At 35.9% G+C, this 22,198-nt stretch overlaps 1 protein-coding gene across 1 annotated transcript; it reads left to right on the top strand.

Moving 5' to 3' along the window:
- Nucleotides 1-2,668: 2,668 nt before the first annotated feature.
- On the top strand, nucleotides 2,669-11,716 carry LOC121384346 (NXPE family member 2-like). Its single transcript, XM_041514700.1, has 4 exons — nucleotides 2,669-2,841; nucleotides 5,084-5,866; nucleotides 6,295-6,341; nucleotides 10,425-11,716. Exons 1-4 carry the CDS (start codon nucleotides 2,690-2,692, stop codon nucleotides 11,201-11,203), a joined length of 1,761 nt encoding a protein of 586 aa, XP_041370634.1. The 5' UTR covers nucleotides 2,669-2,689; the 3' UTR covers nucleotides 11,204-11,716.
- Nucleotides 11,717-22,198: the final 10,482 nt, after the last annotated feature.

The raw sequence follows: 22,198 nt of genomic DNA on the forward strand, positions 1-22,198 counted from the left end.
TGTAGTATTTATTACCAATATAATCATGACATACATTTCATTGCAGAATGTAGCATAGCAATTGCCGATTGTGTGCTGTTGGCTTTTTTATTTGGTTACTCAGTAACCCACAAATCCTAGGCAAGATGGCGGCCATATATAGCAACATGGTGGTTTCTATTTATAGCACATTGTGACTAAATGTGTAGCTTTATGTAGGAAATAGGCTTCAGTTGATGTGTTACCAATACTTATATATGCAAAGTTATTTTCATATGTAGATTTATTTGTCCCATTATAGACATATCTGTGTGCGGTATGAGGGCATTTATATTTTTTATTTTTAATATGGCTTTTATATGGTGTCTGTGTATAGGTTGTATTTGGGATACCCGGTATCTAGGGTAACCATTCTTCCAAATGTACTTTTTATTTTCAACCTCTCAACTCAAAATCACTATAATATGTTGGTCGCTTTACAGTGACCTTAAATTCTTCCCTTATGGTAGTACACATGTCTGCTGTCATATACCTGTATTATACAACACCACGTGTTCTTAGACGTGTTTGCGGGAATCAATAGCGTAACTGTCTTCAAAAGCATTTCTCCTCCTGCAGTTAGAATTTAAAATGTTCTTGATTGTCCAACTTAAAATGCACAGAAAATGAAGTCCATTTAACTAAACAAACAAAAAAATCTCCATTCTGGCCTTCAAAGTCCTTTTTTCACGTTGGCTTATTTTCACACCCACGATTGTCTTTCACAATTCGCCGTTACAAAATAAGACAAAAATGGTTTTGCATGGTGACACTTATCATTTGCATATAGCAAAGTTCAAACTATACTAAAAGGCAAAAGTTATTGTAACACACAGAAGACAAAAATAATTGATAATAAGTTTTTACTGCCGTGTATGAAACGTTATAACATGGAAAGAGAAATGTTCGAAGGTATGTAAACAAGTAAATGTCCATGAAAAGGGCGCACCTGCCATATGCAAATAAGCCACATCACTAGAGGGGGCCCAGAGCGAAGTTCACACAGTCAGTAGCGAGTGTGTCCACCTTGAGCATTGATACAGGCCTGGCACCGTCGTCTCATTGAGGCCACTAAACGCTGGAGAAAGGGATGGTACGGGCTGTGAGGGCTGTTGGCTGGAACTTGTTTCGCATATGCGTGGTTCGGATCCATGTGTCTTGGCGAGGAGTTGTCACGGGTGGTCAGCCGCTACTGGGACGGTCCCTGACCTGGTTGATTTGTTGATATCGTTGACATAAGTGCCATATAGTGTTTCTGTGGACGTTGAATTGACGTGCGACGTCACGCTGCGAGGTCACAGATTCAAGCATCCCTATGACTCGCCATCTGTCATTTTCACTGAGGCGTGACATGACGAAATTGCATCAAATAGTTTACTAATGGTGGTTTTCCGAATTCTGGACTTCTGAAGGCTGCACAGAATGGCAATGATTTGCGACTGAATGTCTGGCCTTTTATGGTGAACACTGGACAGCATTTCTCCCGAATATTCCATGTTTCTTGCACAAAGCATGCAATCGCTGCAACAACTGCTTTGTTGCATTTCTTTGAGCTGTTTCATGCACATTTTCTTTGGCTTACATCCATAAATCCATTCACAAATTGATTACTCCAAACAATCCATGTCACAATAACTTTTGTCTTTGAGTATATGTTTTCGTAACATTTCAACCAATGGAACAAGCCATTTACAACAATTAGTTTGCTGGGTGGCATCATTTGCATATACCAAAGTTCAAATTATGTTTTCGTAATATTTCAACCAATAGAGAGAGCCATCTAATTACACATGCGCACTTATTCACAATAGTTCCCTTGAGATATTTACAGCACGATACGTCTGTTAAAACATCATGCAATGTGCTGAGCTGTAGTTAGTGTGGTAGGGGTGTCATCTACCCCTATCCAGTAAATTCCCCAAACTGAAAAAAAAATCATTAAATATTAGCTCAAGTTCTACATATCATAAAAGTTTATAAATATAAAAATGTTTTCGCAAATAACATTTTACGACAGGAACAACTGAAATAGACAGTTTCACTGCTCTAGAACAAAATGTGACGACATCTGGTCCACGTTATTTTCGTTTCATTATTTACTACTTTCTGGTTTTTTATCTTATTTGCCATAGAACTAATATAATAATTAACTCGACCTTAAGTGGGGTATAAGTCACTTATACCCACATTTACTCGGTGTATCGGTGAATATCCCAACAGTTTTGGTCGTGGGAACCTCCGAGACCAAACTGTAGGGATATTCACCGATACACCTCGTAAAGTGTGGGTATAATTATTACATATTGCACAGACATGCCTGATATGTGCAAAACAGGGATTTTTTCAGATTTGAACATTTGAAAACATGTGACGTTTCTTTTGTGGTTCAGTATACATAAAAGCCCGAGACAAAACACAATACGCTCTTCCATCGATTGAATCGTCACAAACGCTTCACATCAATAAAATATGGGGAAAAGGTAGTCAGGTGTGTCCAGACTTTTAGCGATATCGGTCTATTGCGAAGACACATCAGTCTACTAATAGTATAGTTGTTTGAATGTGTTTAACTAGTGAAAATTGTTGTAAGATGTGACCGGTCAGTGAAACATTACACTAGATTGGATAACTACTAGTAATATACTTTAAGTAAATAAATATTAAAGTGTATATGAGGATCAACCAAAAACTGTTTGGTGGACATATTTACGAGTACAGAACATCGTCTGTAAAAATGGAAATTCCTATGAAAAAGAAAAACGTGTTCATTTCTTTGCTTCTGGTGGTTTTTTATATTCTGATTCGGGAATATATATATTACAGGTAACATTAATATATTCATGTTATACACTGTAAACCAGATTAATATTGCGGCGAGATTTAGAGCGTGTTCGCGGAGTTTAAATATCGCGAATGACCGTTGGCATCTGTAAAAAAAATTCCTAAATCGTCAACATTGGCAATATCAGTCTGCAAAAACAAACCTCATTGTCGGAAAAGCGGTGTTTCCTGTTACTGGACATCGAACACCCCCCCCCCCCCCCCCCCCCCCCCCCCCCCCCTCCATCCCGAGTCAGGCCACCGATCTTATCGGAGGTCGGGCTCGGGATGGGCGTGTTCGAAACCCTAGTGGTATGTGGACACGTTAAACTAGTTATCATCATCATCGAACAATTCTCTCCTGAGTAAAGAGGATTACCCACCTTGCAAGTAGCAGAAACACAGCTCACGGCTTTAGTTGTTAACAATTAATATACAGGTTAGTTGTTAACAATTAATATACAGGTTAGTTGTTAACAATTAATATACAGGTTAGTTGTTAACAATTAATGTACAGGATAGTTGTTAACAATTAATATACAGGTTAGTTGTTAACAATTAATATACATGATAGTTGTTAACAATTAATATACTTGATAGTTGTTAACAATTAATATATATGATAGTTGTTAACAATTAATAAAAAGATACCTTTAGTAGCCGAAACAATTAACGTCTATTTGCCTTTGATTGATAGAAGAAGAAAAAAACGTAAATATTTAGCGAAACGTAACTATTTAGTAACTAAAGTAGTATCAGAAAAAGAATAAAAATGATTTTTGTCTATTATATCTTTCATATTAAACCGACAAGTAAATATTTTGTAAATATCTGTTTAATGATACTCTACCTAATTTAGCATTTACTTGTTTGGGCTCTCATTGATGTAAAAGGTGATGTTTACTCTTGAAATTAAAAAAAATATGTTGGTAAACAGTTGATTTTTGCACTTTTATGGAACAGACTATAACCAATTTTGATCGATGTGTCAATGTCATTGCTGTTGCAATATGTGAGGGACCGTCTCTAATGACGGTTTAGCCTTATCGCTCTCCAAAACAAAATATTTGTAGACATTTCTAAGTAACTTTTGAACAAAACTGTCAGGAACCATTCTGAGTGTGTGATCTATAATATCGATATTAAAGGTGCTATGTATTAAAGGTGTCATCTCCAAGTTGAATAATGACAGCTATTGCAAATATTTTTTTATATAAATTAAATTTAGCTTTAAAAATTTAAAGACTACACCTTCAACTACATGCCTATAAATGATTCTAACAAAATAATGTTATCTAGTAGTAGAAAATATTGGAGAATCTTTCTCTTGGAACTTGGAAAAATGTTTAACGTGCACATTCAGAGCAAGCTGTTGTAGGGTTAGGATGGGTGGAGGGGAGGACCGCCTGCACTGGCAGGTGCAAGGGAGCACCAGCAGTCCAACCGTAGCCGGATCTTTATCACAAACGGATGTTCACATATAATTACGATATAGCACGTTTAAGTGGTTGCAAGATTGTGTAAATTTCTAATGTACTTATATTAAATTTAAATTTATTATATATGCTGATCATAATTAATAATTTTGGCTGCAATTTAAAATACTTAGTTAACTTGCAGTTTTAAATTAAATGTGTGTTTAAGGGTGAATGAAACTGACACATGTCGATCAAAATGTGTTATAGCCTTTTCAAAGTACACAAATCACCTGTTTGCCGACATCTTTCTTTGAATTTCAAGAGTAAACACCACCTTGTACATTAATGAGAGCCCATAACAAGTAAATGCCAAATTAGGTAGAGTATCACTGAATAGATATTTACAAAATATTTACTTGTCAGTTTAATATGAAAGAAATAATCGACAAAAATCAGTTTTGTTCTATTCCCGACACTACTTTAGTATTTAGTATGTGTGAACATGTCTGTTACATCAATAAATTTAAGGATAATTATTATAACTGTGTTTTATTTCTTTTCCTTCATGGTTTACTAGTTTATAGAAAATCAGACACCACCCAATCATACTCTAACCTGGAAAAGAACTCGTGTGTATATATTTCGCGACTTGAATTGTGCGCGAACTACATTAAATTAATACGCACGCGGGTTGTTTTTTCCAGGTTTACATTATTCTAGTGTGTATAGTTGTTAACTTAAAATATCCATCCTAGACAATGCCATATGTAAAATGGCATCCCCTCGGTTCCTGCATTGGCATTAACATTTTATCTCTTTTTACGCAGCCCGATGCTTACGAAGCCACCTGAGATTCTTGAGAAAAAGATTAGTATTAAAGAGGAGCATCACGTTGAATCCGTGTATGTGAAATCACAAAACGTACAGCAGGAGAAAACCACGCAGCAATTAGGAAGGATCTACACAAAAGAACCACACGTGTCACATGAGAAAACAACACAGAAGTCCAGTATATCAAACCACTGTGTCGACAGTTATGATCTGGATCCAAAGAAATCAGCCGCAGCTTCTATGTCAAAGATAGTCTTGTTAGGAAATGAAAGGAAATTATTTGAACTTAGAGACAACATAACAGTGCGAATAACGCTCAGTGATGGGAATGGTAAAGCCAAATCAGTCGGTGGAGACCAGGTCAGAGTGTGGATGGTAGAACCAGCCAAGAAAGCCAATTCAACGGGATACGTCACTGACCATGGGAATGGTACATACACAGGTCATTTGAAAGCATTGTGGGTAGGAAGTCCTGTTATAAGATCTGCAATAGCTATCACGTGTGAAGGTATTGGTGTCAGACATCATGCGTTGAAGGTGCCAGGAAAACTGAGAATGGTTGTCGGTGTTTTCAAATCTCAGAAAATAGTGGAAGAAACCGATTGTGGACCTAGTCTAAACTTCAAAGGAGAGTTCTGCAATTTTACGGCTGAAAATTTTGGTCTTCCGTGGTTCTGCGCTCGACCAAAAAACACTAAACTACTGTGCCATGACTGGGTTAAAGTGCGTGGCGTTTATCAGGTTACATACACAGGACAGGAGACGGCAATGATGAAAGGGTAATGAAATAGTTCTTACGTAACAACAATTACTATAATAGTAATTTCTTATTTTAAACATAAAAATTGTCTTCACAATATTTTTTAATAAAAATCAAAACCATCAACATGAAATAAAACAATGACAACATATCTTAAGACAGTAACAAGGCTCTCTCTCTCTCTCTCTCTCTCTCTCTCTCTCTCTCTCTCTCTCTCTCTCTCTCTCTCTCTCTCTCTCTCTCTCTCTCTCTTTCTTTGTATGTACATGTAGGTATGTGTATGTACGTATGGATGGATGGATGGATGGATATATATATATATATACATCAGGTTACATACACATGGTAGTGGCTCGCATAATACACTGGTAATAACCTCTTTGTATGTATGATATTTATTTTCATATAGTTTATCATTGTGAATATATTATTATCTATATTTTTCAGACACAACCTTCTGAAGCCAGAGATTAACATAAAAGTCACCTCAAAAGGTAATAAAAGCGTATTAAACAGTCGATCATCATGTTACGAAGACAAAACCTGTCAAATAGTTAAAACCACGAACATGGTCAAGGAAACGAAGAAATGTTTCATTTAACGACACCATAGCACCTTGTAAACTAAGGCTATTTTGTATATAACTTATTGTTAGTTTGACGAATGGGTAATAGAGAAAACACAAATCAGATATGTTAGTGTGTTCATAACAGAGAGGGTCTAGTTTAGTGAGAACATTTGTGCACAATACTATCATTGAATGCCAGTTGCTGTTTTATGTGAATAATCACCAACAATTGTCATAAGACGGTAGATTCTCAGAGTCAAACACTCTGTATGCCTATCATCTGTTTCTCGACCAAAATCAGTCCACTTGTTCGTTCATGAGCCAGGTCACAACGTTTAGTCAATTGAATATTATTTGATAGATTAAAAACGGATGATAAAGACGGATGCATATTATGTAGATATCAAAACAAATTCTATATTTCCATCACCGTTTTCATTTGCAACCTGGTTGTCACAGTCTTCAATTATGAATATTATACCGGTTTATAAGTCTTCTTCTGTTTGTATTTTCCAGCCTATATCAACAGCACTGGGTCATACTCTACATTACAATATGGTTGATTGAATGTTGTGTATGTTTTATCAAACAATCCCTGCATAGTTACACTTGGTATCATTCGAGTCTGCCCTTCTTTGCACAGAACAAAAACATGTCCTGGCAGGCTCTAATCTAGAATTCAAAAAGTAGGAGAAGTGATTTCTCCCTTTCAAGAAGAAAGAGAAGAAATGTGATGAAAATAGGTGAAGTGAACATATAAATCGGTATATTCGGGAAAGGCTGCTTCCAATTAAGATACCCGGTTCCGATTCCTAAGTACACTGGTAAAATGGGTGAGCCATAATCCTTACTTTTAAAAGCTGTGCATGTTTTTCTTCCAACCCCGTGAAATAGATTTCCCAATGCAAGCCCATAGTCTGTCGGGTCTCCAGTGGAATAACTATACCATGGAGAATGGAACAAACACCATCAATGTCACACCATTAGTTATATGCTGTTACACAGTTGTGTCTCCACCTGAATGAAATGCTTCATTTGCAGACTTTTGAAGAATCTTAGACCTCGGTATTCAGAGAACATTTCGATGTTTTGGGGCATCACATGGGTTTCCGTTCCTCCATCCATGACATTTTGCCAACAACAAAGCCTTCAACAAGCCCGTTCATTAACACAACAAAAAGCCCAATTTCAACATAAAAAGGGGAACATGATAACACATTTTAAAAGAGGAATTAAAACAGTGCAAAATTCATACACGTCCTGTAATCAATTAGCTAATTTCCTTCAGCAAGACCGTTCATTAATATATTTTCTACAGAACAAATTGTTTAACACGACAAAAAGCCAAATTTTATCATAAAAACGGGAACATGATAACACGTTTTAAAGGAAAAATATAAAAGGTGCAAAAATCATATACTTCCTGTAATCATTAGCTAATTTCCACATTTGAGTGGTCTGTTTTTAATATCGAATGTGATAAATGATATAAACTATATTTAAAACAGATTAAATCCACAAACATATTTTTTTTAATATACATTTGTGTACTCGGTAGTCCTTGCTGCAATTTAAAACTTCTGTCCTGGTAATTTTAGTCATCTATGAAGCACGACGCCATCAATCATTAAACAGCTTAACTTAAGGCTTCATCACACTAATAAAAGGCGTCGCGTGTCTGTCTACAGCATTGTTGTTCTGTGTGTATGTGTTTGTATCCATGCAACGATGTTGTTTTATATGTAGGCCACAAATCGATAGCCTAGAATATGCTGCTACAATGTCGTGCTTTAGGTTACTAAACAATGTGGTCATCATTAAACAAACGGCATCCATACTGAACGAAAGTATTGATTATCCTAATGTGTTGGCGAAATTTAATTAGCCAATCGGAAAATGTGTTAGGTAACAATATATAAATTAATTGACAATCTGTGTACCTGCTACCGGCCTCGGTGGTGTCGTCGTTACGCCGTCGGACATAAGGCTGGTAGGTACAGGGTTCGCAGCGCGGTATCGATTCTCACCAATGGCGATCTTTTAACTTTTAACAATTCAGTGGGTAGGTGTAAGACCACTGCACCTTTTTTTCTCTCACTAACCACAAACAACTAACAACTAACCCACTGTCCTGGAGAGACAGCTCAGATGTGTGTGTGTGTGTGTGTGTGTGTGTGTGTGTGTGTGTGTGTGTGTGTGTGTGTGTGTGTGTGTGTGCCTAGGACAGCGTGCTTGAACCTTAATGCGATATAAGCACGAACATGAGTTGAAATGAATGAATGTACCTGCTCCTGCTCTACTAACAAGACGCTTCTCGTTATTCTAGAAAGAAACAGGTTAGCGTCCATGTTTTTCTGCTTACATTAAGAGCGAAGTGTGATTGTATTATGTTCATGGTGTATACAAAGGAATCACCAAGAGTGTATTTTAATATGGAAAATATCAACAGTATATGTCTATCGGTATTTGGTTTAACTCCAGGCTCTTTGGAGTGAGACGTAGCGCAGTGGTAAAGCGCTCGCTTGATGCGCGGTCGGTCTGGGATCGATCCCTGTTGTTGGGCCTTTTGGGTTATTTCTTGTTCCAGCCAGTGTACCACGATTGGTATATCAAAGGTCGTGGTGTGTGCTATCTTCTCTGCATATAAAAGATCCCTTACTACTAATGGAAAAATGTAGCGGGTTTCCTTCCTATTTAAGACTATATGTCAAAATTACCAAATGTAGCGGGTTTCCTTCCTATTTAAGACTATATGTCAAAATTACAAAATGTACCGGGTTTCCTTCCTATTTAAGACTATATGTCAAAATTACAAAATGTAGCGGGTTTCCTTCCTATTTAAGACTATATGTCAAAATTACAAAATGTTTGACATCCAATAGCCAGGGCGAGACGTAGCCCAGTGGTAAAGCGTTCGCTTGATGCGCGGTCGGTCTGGCATCGATCCTCGTCGGTGGGCCCACTAGGACATTTATCGTTCCAGCCAGTGCACCACAACTGGTATATCAAAGTCCGTCGTATGTGCTATCCTGTCTGTGGGATGGTGCATATAAAAGATCTAACGCCATATAAATAAAATGTGTTGAGTGCGTCGTTAAATAAAACATTTCCTGTCTTCCAATAGCCGATGATTAACAAATCAATGTGCTCTAATGGTGTCATTAAACAAAACAAACTTTAACTTTGTCGAGGCTCTGATCCAGTATGTTCTTGGTTGAAGTTAAAGTTTGTTTTGTTTACCGATACCACTAGAGCCCATTGACAATGATTAATTAATCTTCGGCTTTTGGAAATCAACCATTTGGTAATTCTCACACGTACCCTTCAGAAAAAACCCGAAAAACACAAGAACCCCCATCTTCAAAAAGGTTACATATATATATATATATATATATATATATATATATATATATATATATATATATATATATATATATATATATATACTGATGGAAAGAAATAAAGGATCACACAGACAACAAAACAAAATAATGACTGCATTAAAAATCAATTGATATTGTCAGAAGGTGACTGGGAACATATAGGCAGCACATTCAACACTACAGACATTCAGTCCCACATTACAACTTGGTATGAAATACAGACATTATTACGCTAGTAGTGAATTAAATTTGGTCTACAATTCGATGTGTTCCCTTATTTCTTTCCATCAGTATATATATATATATATATATACAGTTAATTTGCATTATGTTTTTGGTGGAAGATCTGTTTAGCTGAGTGGTCAAGCTCATGGTCTGTCAAATGCCATGCGAATCTGTGCAGTAGGTTCGAATCCTGCCAGCTGACTGTGTTTTTATCTAGCAGGAATTCGAGGTTTAGACAAAACAAGAGGATAGAGTCCCAATACTATTTTAATTGTTGGATTTTACCGTTGCTCAATGTACGGATTTATTTAATAGTGTCCACCCATTTCGTACTTGACTGTTGATAAAACATTAATTTTGTAAACTTTATATCTGTACATACTCTGTCTTATTTTTTTCAGATAACAGAGAACTACATGTATCCCCTCCACCAGTCGCATGCAACAGATTCCCCAGCACAAAGACCTGGTCTTTAAAATCCCCAGTTGGATTTTTCTTTCAGGGCAAATGGTTTTCTACGTACTGTTCAAGCACTATTGAAGACTCTGTGGCTGTTTATACAAAGTGTCTTCAAAACCGTCGTATTCAGATAATAGGAGATTCAACCTCGGAGCACTGGCTGAAGGTTCTAGAACAAATGCTTCATTTTCAACGAGTAGGTTCTTTCCGGCATCACAGACCAATAGTGACTGTACTGAAATCAAATAACATAACAATGTCCTGGTTCACGCATGGATATCCTTTCTTGCATCCACGCATTGCCAATAACAAAGCGTTCAGCAAACCTGTACATGTGTATTTAGATAAAATTCCAAAAGGAAGCAACGATATCGTCATTTTCAATTTGTATGTTCATTTTAATGCATATACTCCGGACATTCTGCAACGTCAGGCACACGCTCTGGTGAATTCTGTTCACAGTGTGAAGAAGCGTTCTCCAAATGTGACAATCGCCTTCAAAGGATTCCATGCATTTGGAGACACCAAAATATTTCTAGATGATTACTGGGCATCCGTGTATGAGCTAATCATTAAAAAAGAATTTGCTTCAATACTAGATAAAGTTATCTATCTTAATTGCTGGGATATAACTGTTTGTACTGAGAATGAAAATTTTCACAATTCAAATGAGATTGACAAAGAAATGGTGCACATTGCATTAAGTCATATATGCAGATAGACATAATTTTAAATACTTTTTATATGTAATATTATATTGATATAATCAAGGCAAGATAAGACTTTATTTCAGTTATTCACAAAACGGACAGGCTATATCATATATATATATATATATATATATATTATGACACGGTGTATATACACTTTATATAGAACTTGGATCACATACAGATTGAAAACGTTAGCCGTTGAATTATTTGTTTTTATTTTAATGTATTTAATAAAATATAAAACAATACAAACATCAAAACACATAGTAAAAATTGTCCATGCACTTTTAATTATTCTCAATATCTTCTGGGGCCATAAAATATCGCTAGAAAACAATACATATGTACAATCAATAGGACTGGTCTCTAACGGTTAGAGAGCGTGATAATTATCCAAAATCCTAGATCCGCCCCATAATCTATATCAGTAATTGCTGATGTATCCAAACAAGTGCAGCTGGAGTCCCATATTGCAGGACCGTAGCTAGGAGTTTCGTGTTGGAGGGGGGGGGGGGGGGGGGGGGGGGGGGGGGGGGGGGGGGGAGGGCAACTGAGTAGTTAATAGTCTAAACTTCTTAAACGGTTAAGAACATAATTTTCTTTAAGTTTCTATATTTTTTTCGGATTTGTTTAACACACACACACCCAACCCCCCCCCCCCCCCCCACACACCCCCACCCCCACCCCGAGCTAGCTACAGCCGTGTATCGCGGTGGAATAAACCTACACTTTGTGCTATTGCTTTAATAAAACTTGATAATCTTGTTTTTTGCTGACAAATTATGTTTAAAATTAACAAACATTGAGCTACTTGCTACGCAAACATGTTCTCTCGTTATTGTGTATCGATATATTGAACCGGCCTCGGTGGCGTCGTGGCAGGCCATCGATCTACAGGCTGGTAGGTACTGGGTTCGGATCCCAGTCGAGGCATGGGATTTTTAATCCAGATACCGACTCCAAACCCTGAGTGAGTGCTCCGCAAGGCTCAATGGGTAGGTGTAAACCACTTGCACCGACCAGTGATCCATAACTGGTTCAACAAAGGCCATGGTTTGTGCTATCCTGCCTGTGGGAAGCGCAAATAAAAGATCCCTTGCTGCTAATTGGAAGAGTAGCCCATGTAGTGGCGACAGCGGGTTTCCTCTCAAAATCTGTGTGGTCCTTAACCATATGTCTGACGCCATATAACCGTAAATAAAATGTGTTGAGTGCGTCGTTAAATAAAACATTTCTTTCTTTCGATATATTAAAGATTTCATCTACATAAGCGATATTGTTAGTCTTTACTGAGATGCAAAAAAATCCGTCTTGGAGGGTTAAAATTTCGATCTACACCGGTCGTTGGTACATGTTATTTTTGTTTAAAATACGACCCCTATTCTGCAGAAAACTCCACCTAAAGTACTAAAGTACTGTCGGAAATAGAATAAAAATGATTTTCGTCGATTATTTCTTACATATTAAACAGACATGTAAATATTATGTAAATATCTATTTAATGATAGTCTACCTACTTTAGCATTTACTTGTTTTGGCTCTTATTGATGTACAAGGTGGTGTTTATTCTTGAAATTAAAATAAAGATGTCAGTAAACAGGTGATTTGTGCACTTTATTGGAACAGATTATAATAAATTTTGATCAACGTGTCAATTTCATTGCTGTTACAATATGTGAGGGACTGTTCTTCTCCAAAGCAAAATATTTGTAGACATTTATAAGTAACTTTTAAGCAAAACTGTCAAAAACCACTTTGAGTTTGTGATCGATTATACTGGTATTAAAGGTGCTATCTCAAAGTTGCATAATGAGAGCTATTGCAAATCATGTTTTTATTACATTTTGCTTTAACATTTAAAAACTACACCTTTAACTATATGCCCATAAATAATTATAGGAAATCGTTTTATTTACTAGTAGATTTTTAATGGAGAATCTTTATCACAAACAGATGCTCACATATTACTATGATATAGCATCTTTAAGTTGTTGCACGATTGTGTAAATTTCTAATGTACCAATATAGAATTTATATTCACTAAATATGCTGGTCATAATTAATAATTTGTGCTGAAATTCAAAATAATCGGTTAACTTGCAGTTTTAAATTAAAAGTTTGTTTATGGGTAAATGAAATTGAAACATCATCAAAATGTGTTATAGTCTGTTCCAATAAAGGTCACAAATATCCTGTTTAATGACAACTTTATTTTAATTTCAAGAGTAAACAACACCATCAAGGAGAGCCAAAATAAGTAAATTGTAAATTAGGTAGAGTATTATTAAATAGATATTTACAAAATATTTACTTGTCAGTTTAATATGAAAGAAATAATTGACGAAAATCATTTTTATTCTATTTCCGACACTACTTTAATCAAAATTATACCCGGGTGATTTTCCAGTCATATATTATTTATGAAAATCCCTGGAATAAAAACCATAACAATGTGTCAGTATTATTTATTAATTATTACAGAAAATCGTATACAGATGTGCCATAAACAAACCAGTTAAGTCTATTTTCTTTAAAATTTAATGCATTTAAAAACTGTATTTTGCACTTTGAAAATGTGTAGCTAATTTCAATATTTGCGTGTGAACGGTCCGCCAACTCGTCGGCCAGCGACACTAATATCTGGAACACCCTACTTGCACTCAACCAATCAATGATTACAAGCTCCAGTGACAGCAGCAACATCGTATTTATCAACTAAAAAAAGAAGTACTAATCAAAATTATACCCAGGTGATTTTCCAGTCTTATATATTAGTTATGAAAATCCCTGAAATAAAAACCATACAAATGTGTCAGTATCATCATGACCTGTTACGGTATTCAAACAACCGGATGAAAAAATGACAATAAATGGCCTGTTATAGATAGAAATATGAGATGTATTTGCAATTTTACTGCAAAACATAATATGTAATTTGAAATAGACTATAACACCCAGGTTGATATTGATTACACCTGACAGGTGAAATCACAAGTACTAATGAAGTTCAATAAACTGCTTTGTCAGATTAAGATGTTTTTAAATTATTTATTAGCACATTGATTATATGGATACAACAGAAGTCATTTTGTTAGCAAATTTATATAGTTATTTTAGTTATTTGATTAAATATGCTGGAGTGCTATTTATTCTAATACTTGGTACTTGTGATTTCACCTGTTAGGTGTAATCAATATCAACCTGGGTGTTATAGTCTGTTTCAAATTAAATATCTTTTTGCAGTAAAATTGTAAATACAATCTCACATTTCTATCTATAACAGGTCATTTAATGTCATTTTGGTACCGGCTGTTTGAATACCGTAACAGGTCATGATAATACTGACACATTTGTATGGTTTTTATTTCAGGGATTTTCATAACTAATATATAAGACTGGAAAATCACCTGGTTATAATTTTGATTAGTACTTCTTTTTTTAGTTGATAAAATACGATGTTGCTGCTGTCACTGGAGCTTGTAATCATTGATTGGTTGAGCGCAAGCAGGGTGTTCCAGATATTAGTGTCGCTGGCCGACGAGTTGGCCGATCGTTCACATGCAAATATTGAAATTAGCTACACATTTTCAAAGTGAAAAATACAGTTTTTAAATGTATTAAATGTTAAAGAAAATAGACTTAACTGGTTTGTTTATGGCACATCTGTATACGATTTTCTGTAATAATTAATTGTGCTTACCATAAAGTAAAGTTTGTTTTATTTAACGACGCCGCTAGAGCACATTGATTTTTAATCTTATCATCGGCTATTGGACGTCAAACATATGGTCATTCTGACACTGTTTTTAGAGGAAACCCGCTGTCGCCACATAGGCTACTCTTTTTTACGACAGGCAGCAAGGGATCTTTTATTTGCGCTTCCCACAGGCAGGATAGCACAAACCATGGCCTTTGTTGAACCAGTTATGGATCACTGGTCGGTGCAAGTGGTTTACACCTACCCATTGAGCCTTGCGGAGCACTCACTCAGGGTTTGGAGTCGGTATCTCGATTAAAAATCCCATGCCTCGACTGGGATCCGAACCCAGTACCTACCAGCCTGTAGACCGATGGCCTGCCACGACGCCACCGAGGCCGGTTTACCATAAAGATATCTTTAGTAAAAGGCTAATGGCGCATTTTCGCAATGAGAGAACGTTGATATTCATGGGAGATAACTGACGAAAGCATAATCGTTTTCCATATGATTCGTGTACTGTAGGTTAAAATTCAGCAGTGACTAAAAGCAATATTTAGATGTTAAAGTCACTCATATTAAAAAAGAGACAAAGAATGTCGTATTCTAAATTTAGTTTGCAATTTCACAAAACAACATGTTATTAATGAACACCTCAGGTCGAATATGAGCCTTGTTATCTTTTCTGCGGAACTGTTGCAGATACACACTCCCGCCTGTTACCGACTTGGTGTGCACTGGGGTCCCCGCGACAGGAACTCTATGTGAATGTAAATGTACTGTATACATGTTTCATTATGTGTTGTTTATTTATGTGTTTGTGTATTATTGGTATGTGTTTAAATGTTAGCACTCAAACCCACCATGAAAGTTGGCACACTAAACGTTAACGACTTTGTGGCCAGCGCCACAAAGCGCTCCCTTATTTTTTATCAATTAAGTAAAGAAAAAATAGATATCAGTAGTAGACCCGGTGCCGGGTCTACTACTGATATCATTTGTTTACAAGAAACTCACTTAAACGATAAAGATAACATTAAAGATTTATTTAAAGATTTCAAAGGGAAATATTTCATAAATTCTTGTAATATAGGTCGAAAATGGGGGGTTGCTATTCTATTCAGAGAAGGGTTAGAAATTAAAGTGATTAACACTCTTAAAGGTACAGAAGGGAGAGTTACTGTTGATAACGAAGATTTATTTTGTGCTCTTGTATACTTACCGCCATCTAATTCTTCTTTTTATAGACAGTATGATTGTGATATTTTTTTATGAATTAGAAAATCAAATTGTAAAATATTCAGCTAAAGGAAATGTATTTATTTTGGGTGATTTAAATAGTCGCACTCAAACTAAAAATGATTTTATTCAAAATGATAATTTGCATAAATCTGTTTGTGACAAATTTGGTAGATTTTTTTTTTTTTATTAACGACACCAAGTTACCACCACGTGTTAATCCAGATAAAGGGTGTAATGAATATGGAACACGACTATTAGATCTTTGTAAAACAAATGGTTTGCTTATTGTAAACGGTCGAGATAAAGATGGTTATAGTAATGATTTCACTTACAGTGGAAGTCGTGATTTATCTGTTATTGACTATTTACTTTGTTTTCCAAAAATGTTTGATAACTTTTCAAAACTGATTGTCTGTAATTTCAATCAGTTTTCGGATCATGCACCATTGCATGTTGTGTTGATTGTTAGACAACTCGGCATGACCCAACGTGTTAGTAGTGAAATTGACATGAACAAAGGTCAAGTCCGTGCAGTTTCACGGTGGAAATCAGAGTATTTGCATGAATGCAGGAAAGCTATTAGAGTTAATCTTGACAAATTAAGTAAATCTTTTATTACAAATAATATCACTTCACAAACAGATGTGGATAATAGTGTTGAAGAATTTACGCAAACGTTAAATGATACTGTTTCACCTTTTTTCAAGGTACCCGTCAAGTCAAAATCACGTGCTAGTGAAGGACGCCCTTTGAATAGTAAACATTGCAATAATCCTCGCCCCCTCCACAAAGCGATGACAGGCCATGGTTTGACGATAAATTAAAGGAGCACTATTTGGATTATTTAAATACTTTTAAAAAGTTCAATATTAACAAATCATTGGAAAATCATCAGCTTCTTAATAATAAAAAAAAAGATTTATAAAAGTTTAGAACAACAAAGAAAAAGAAATTATTTACGTACAGAAGGTGATATGTTTGGCCTTTTGAGAAGAACTAATCCAAAACAATTTTATGCTAAATTTTCAAAACGCAAAAAAAAAAATGGAAGGTTTAGATTTACAAACTTTTTTGGAACATTTTAAGAGTTTGTCATTAGATGTTGATGAATGTTATGATTATATTTATAGTTTTGAAAGAAATATTATGTTTGATGAGTTTGAAACAACTATTATTGCAGAAGAAGTAGAAACGGCAATACACAGCCTGAAAAGAAATAAAGCCCATGGTATTGATGGTATTATTAATGAATACTTTATTGAATTTAGAGAGTTTTTGATACCACTATTGCTCAATATATTTAACTGCGTGCTGTCAACGGGTTATTTCCCAAGGAGTTGGTCTACAGCTGTAATTGTACCAATTTTTTTTTAAAGGTGACACAATGGACCAAAATTATTATTGTGGAATTAGTTTAATTACTTGTCTTGGTAGACTGTTTACATCAATTATTAATCAGCGTCTTCTGTCATGGTCGAAAAACAATGATATTATTACTGATGCTCAGTTTGGTTTCCAACCCAAGTTTGGTACTGTTGATGCTATTTTTGCACTGCGTTCAATTATTAGTAAGTCTTTGTCATCTAAAAAGCATCTTTATTGTGCATTTATAGATTTTAAAAAGGCTTTTGATACAATTAATCGGTCTAAGTTATGGTTTAAACTACATAAGATTGGTATAAGGGGCAAAGTGTTATCTGTTATTTATTCTATGTATCAGAACGTTAAATCTTGTGTTACTATTAACGGCTTTCAGTCAGATTACTTTTGTAATGGGTTAGGTTTGATGCAAGGTGAAGTTTTGTTACCGATTTTGTTTTCTTTATATATCATTGATTTTGAAGTAAGTTTTATCCAAGGGAACTGTATACCATATGAGTGTCAGTCACTTAGTTTATATTTATTTATTAATGTATGCAGATGATCTTGTAATTTTTTCAGAATCAGTTCATGATTTGCAGTTACAATTAGACACTTTGCTAGATTATTCTAGAAAATGGGATCAAGATGTAAATAATGCAAAGACAAAAATTGTTGTTTTTAGAAATGTAGGTAAACTTAGAGAGAATGAAAAATGGTTCTACGATGATAATTGTATTGAAATTGTGAATAATTTTACATACCTGGGTATTGTATTAAACTATAATAACATATTTAATATTGTTGAAAAAATATTGTCTGAGCATGGTAGAAAAGCTATTTTTGCATTGAATCGAAATGTTAATGCTCTTTATCTCAATCCAGCAACTATGCTATCATTGTTTGATTGTTATATTGGTATTATTTTGTATTATGCATCGGAAGTATGGGGGTTCACACAAGGAAGCTAATATTGAGTGTATTCATATGGAATTTTGTAAAAAAAAAAAACTGTTGGGTGTTAAAAAATCTACATGTAATGTAATGATTAGTGACATCTAATTGTATATTGAAGAATTGTTATGAATTTTTGTATGATAGAGTAGAATATTATAAAGAACAAAACTGGGTATACCACATTAAAAAGGAATTTATTAATTTGGGTTTGGGGGATATATGTTTAATCAAGTACTATATCCTGGATGTTTATTTGTAATCAAACAAAGAATTCTAGACCAAGCTATGCAATATATTAGGAGTGAAATTGATATTTCGCCAAAATGTATTATGTACAAATATTTTACAGATACATTCAATCTGCAATTTTATTTACGGAAACCACTTTCAGTACTTTATAGAAAATATGTGTCGAAATTTAGAATGTCATCTCATATGTTAGCAATTGAAACTGGCAGATATAGTCATACACAGCGACATGATAGATTATGTTTTCACTGTTTAAATGTTATATAAGATGAGTTTCATTTTATTTTAAAATGCCCCTTATATACTGATTAAAAATTTGAGAAAAAAATACATTAAACCGTATAGCTTATTACTGGAAAAAGCCATAATTTTTTAAGTTACTGCAATTATATAATGTACAAAACACTAAATTCTGGATTAATTGAAAACCACGATTTCGACTTAATTTATAAAATGATTAGAAATGTAATTGCAGTTAGAAAACATCTCTATGATTGGAAGATTGAGTTCACTCCGAAGTGCCTTGTGTGCTACGGAGTGGACTCAGTCTTGCACGCCTTATTTTACTGCAACAAAACAGATTATTCATTAAACAAATTGAACCTATTTTCAAAAAACATTTTGGCAACAAATTCAGATTAAATCCATACACAATGATTTTTGGAATCAAACATAAAGTTGGCAACTATGGTTCGAACTTGGGAATTGTTCTCTGGAGTAAAGCAGTAAGTGTAATTTGGATCACACGAAAATGATTAGAGGGAAATAAGCCATGTAATGAAATGGCACTTTTCAAACATTTAGTATATTCAAGGGTCGAAACTGAATATTTTGCCGCATTAGAACGGCCTAATAGAAGAGAAAAATTCTTGAAACACTGGTGCTTCGAAGGGGTCGTTGCCTCGTGCAATGACGCCTTCGACATTACATATTAGCTGTGATAATTAATGGTGAAATATGCACAAAACGTAGAAAAGTAGGCCTGGACACACACTCCCCCCTTGTAGCTTATAGCTTCTGGGGACAGGCTCGCAAACCAGGTTAGAATCTTGTAAATAATTTTTAATCAACATACACTAAATATATTAAAAGAAAACAAAAACACAAGCATACACTAAATAATTTATTATAATACAAGCATAAACACTTCCATGTACATTTATATATTTTAACATTCAACGAGAACCTGGTAGGTATATAGGTAGGCTCTTTCATTAATAAATGGGCCACCGGCAAATCGTCCAGAAATGCCCGAAACGTAAAAAAACGTTAAAAAAAACAAATGTTACCGACCACGGTCGGGCTGCTAGTGCTCCCTTCCACCTGCCACCGGCATCGGTGGCGTTGTGGTTAGGCCATCGGTCTACAGGCTGGTAGGTACTGAGTTCGGATCCCAGTCGAGGCATGGGATATTTAATCCAGATACCGATTCCAAACCCTGAGTGAGTGCTCCGCAAGGCTCAGTGGGTAGCTGTAAACCACTTGCACTGACCAGTGATCCATAACTGGTTCAACAAAGGCCATGGTTTGTGCTATCTTGCCTGTGGGAAGCGCAAATAAAAGATCCCTTGCTGCTAATCGGAAACAGTAGCCCATGTAGTGGCGACAGCGGGTTTCCTCTCAAACTCTGTGTGGTACTTAACCATATGTCTGACGCCATATAACCGTAAATAAAATATGTTGAGTGTGTCGTTAAATAAAACATTTCTTTCCTTCCACCTGCCAGTGCAGGCGGTCCCTCCTCCTTCCCATCCCCACCTTTCCTGTCCTGGACAGAGGACAGGCGTGCGCTACAACAGCTTGCTCTCAATGTGCACGTAAAGCCCTATGACCTGACCTGACCAGATACACAATTGCTCGAGTCTCCCCTGGGTTGTTATGCCACGCTCAGAAGAGATCAGGCCCTTTTTAAGGGCCCTATGGGCAACCTAGGGAGACACCCCAGTATTAACGAGGTCTAATTAACGAGCTACTCTCGACTCATTAATTCCATACCTATACGTAGCTCCCTTATTTTATTTTTTAGAACGACCGTTTAAAATGCGCCAAATTTCCTTCATCTAAAATGCGCACTCATTCTCTTTGGCATTGCTTTTGGCCATCATCCAAATTCCAAATTCCATAGCACTACCATACCCTCCGCCTGCTACCGATCATCCGGGCAGCTGGCGCTACCTTGCGCCAGTCAGTGCAGGCGGTCCTACCTCCCCCATCTTTCCTGTCATGGACAGGAGAGCCAGCCGAGGCCGGCAACCGTGCCCATGATAGGCGTGTGCTACAACAGCTTGCTCTGAATGTACACGTTAAACCTTGTCCTGTTCCTGTTCCAGATCTGTCAGTCCTGGACGGAAGGCCGGCTCTTGTGCCCAGGACAGGCGTGCGTTACAACAGCTTGCTCTGAATGTGCACGTAAAGCCCTATGACCTGACCTGACCTCAGATCTGTCAGCTCTGTGATTATAAATGGGATAATTAAATATTATAATTACATTAGTAGGCTATTCCTACATCAGTTTTCGGTCTTGGACTAAGTGCACCACAATACCTATTTTCGGCATCAGTTTCGAAACGAAATATTGCGTCGCAATAAAACAGTATTTAATATATTTTGAAAATAAAATGGTGGTTTATTTTATATAGGAAAATAAGTTAAACCTATTGCTGTGTTATTGAAATGAATATTATTGTAAAACATTACGACATATGTCTGCTGAACATCATTCTGCGAAAATCAACAGTCCAGGGCTCCGTTTGCTACCATACGCACTTAAGGTGACCTTAGCGCTAAGACTGCTTCGTAAAAAAGGGCCAGTAACTAGTACCTTAATTATTCTTCAGTTCTAAGACTACGACCTGAACTAATGCATTAAATATGACTTAAGTATCTGCTCAAAAGAGTCGGATTCATTGGAATGAATTAAAATAGCTGCGCCCGTGATAAAGCCTTCACATGTTCCCCATTTTATTAAATGAATATACCAATACTCTTGTTCATATTAAGCAATAATGTTAATTAAATATCGTTAAATATACATAGCAGACCAAAAGTCTTGCCCTTGCCTATTAAAGTTGCAGACACTAAGTTGGTTAATTCCACAAATTTAGAACAAAGTGAAACAAAACCCTGTGACAATGAAATGGGAAATGACCTTACAAATAGTTTGTATTGTTTAATGACACCACTGGAGCATATTGATTAATTAATCATCGACTATTGAATGTAAAACATTTGATAATTCTGACTCGTAGTCATCAGAGGAAACTCGCTACAATGTTTTCTAATGCAGCAAGGGATCTTTTATATGCACTTTCCAACAGACAGGCAAGCACATACCACGGCCTTTGTCCAGTTATGGTGCCCACTGGATGCAACGGGGGGAAAAACTGTCAGCTGAATGGATCCATCGAGGTGGTCCGATCCTGCGAATCAAGCACCTTAAAACAAGCATTCAACCAACTGAGCTAAATTCTGTGGTATTAGAAACACTAGGATGACTAGA

This window comes from Gigantopelta aegis, chromosome 10, assembly GCF_016097555.1.
Source record: "Gigantopelta aegis isolate Gae_Host chromosome 10, Gae_host_genome, whole genome shotgun sequence".
NCBI lineage: Eukaryota > Metazoa > Mollusca > Gastropoda > Neomphalida > Peltospiridae > Gigantopelta > Gigantopelta aegis.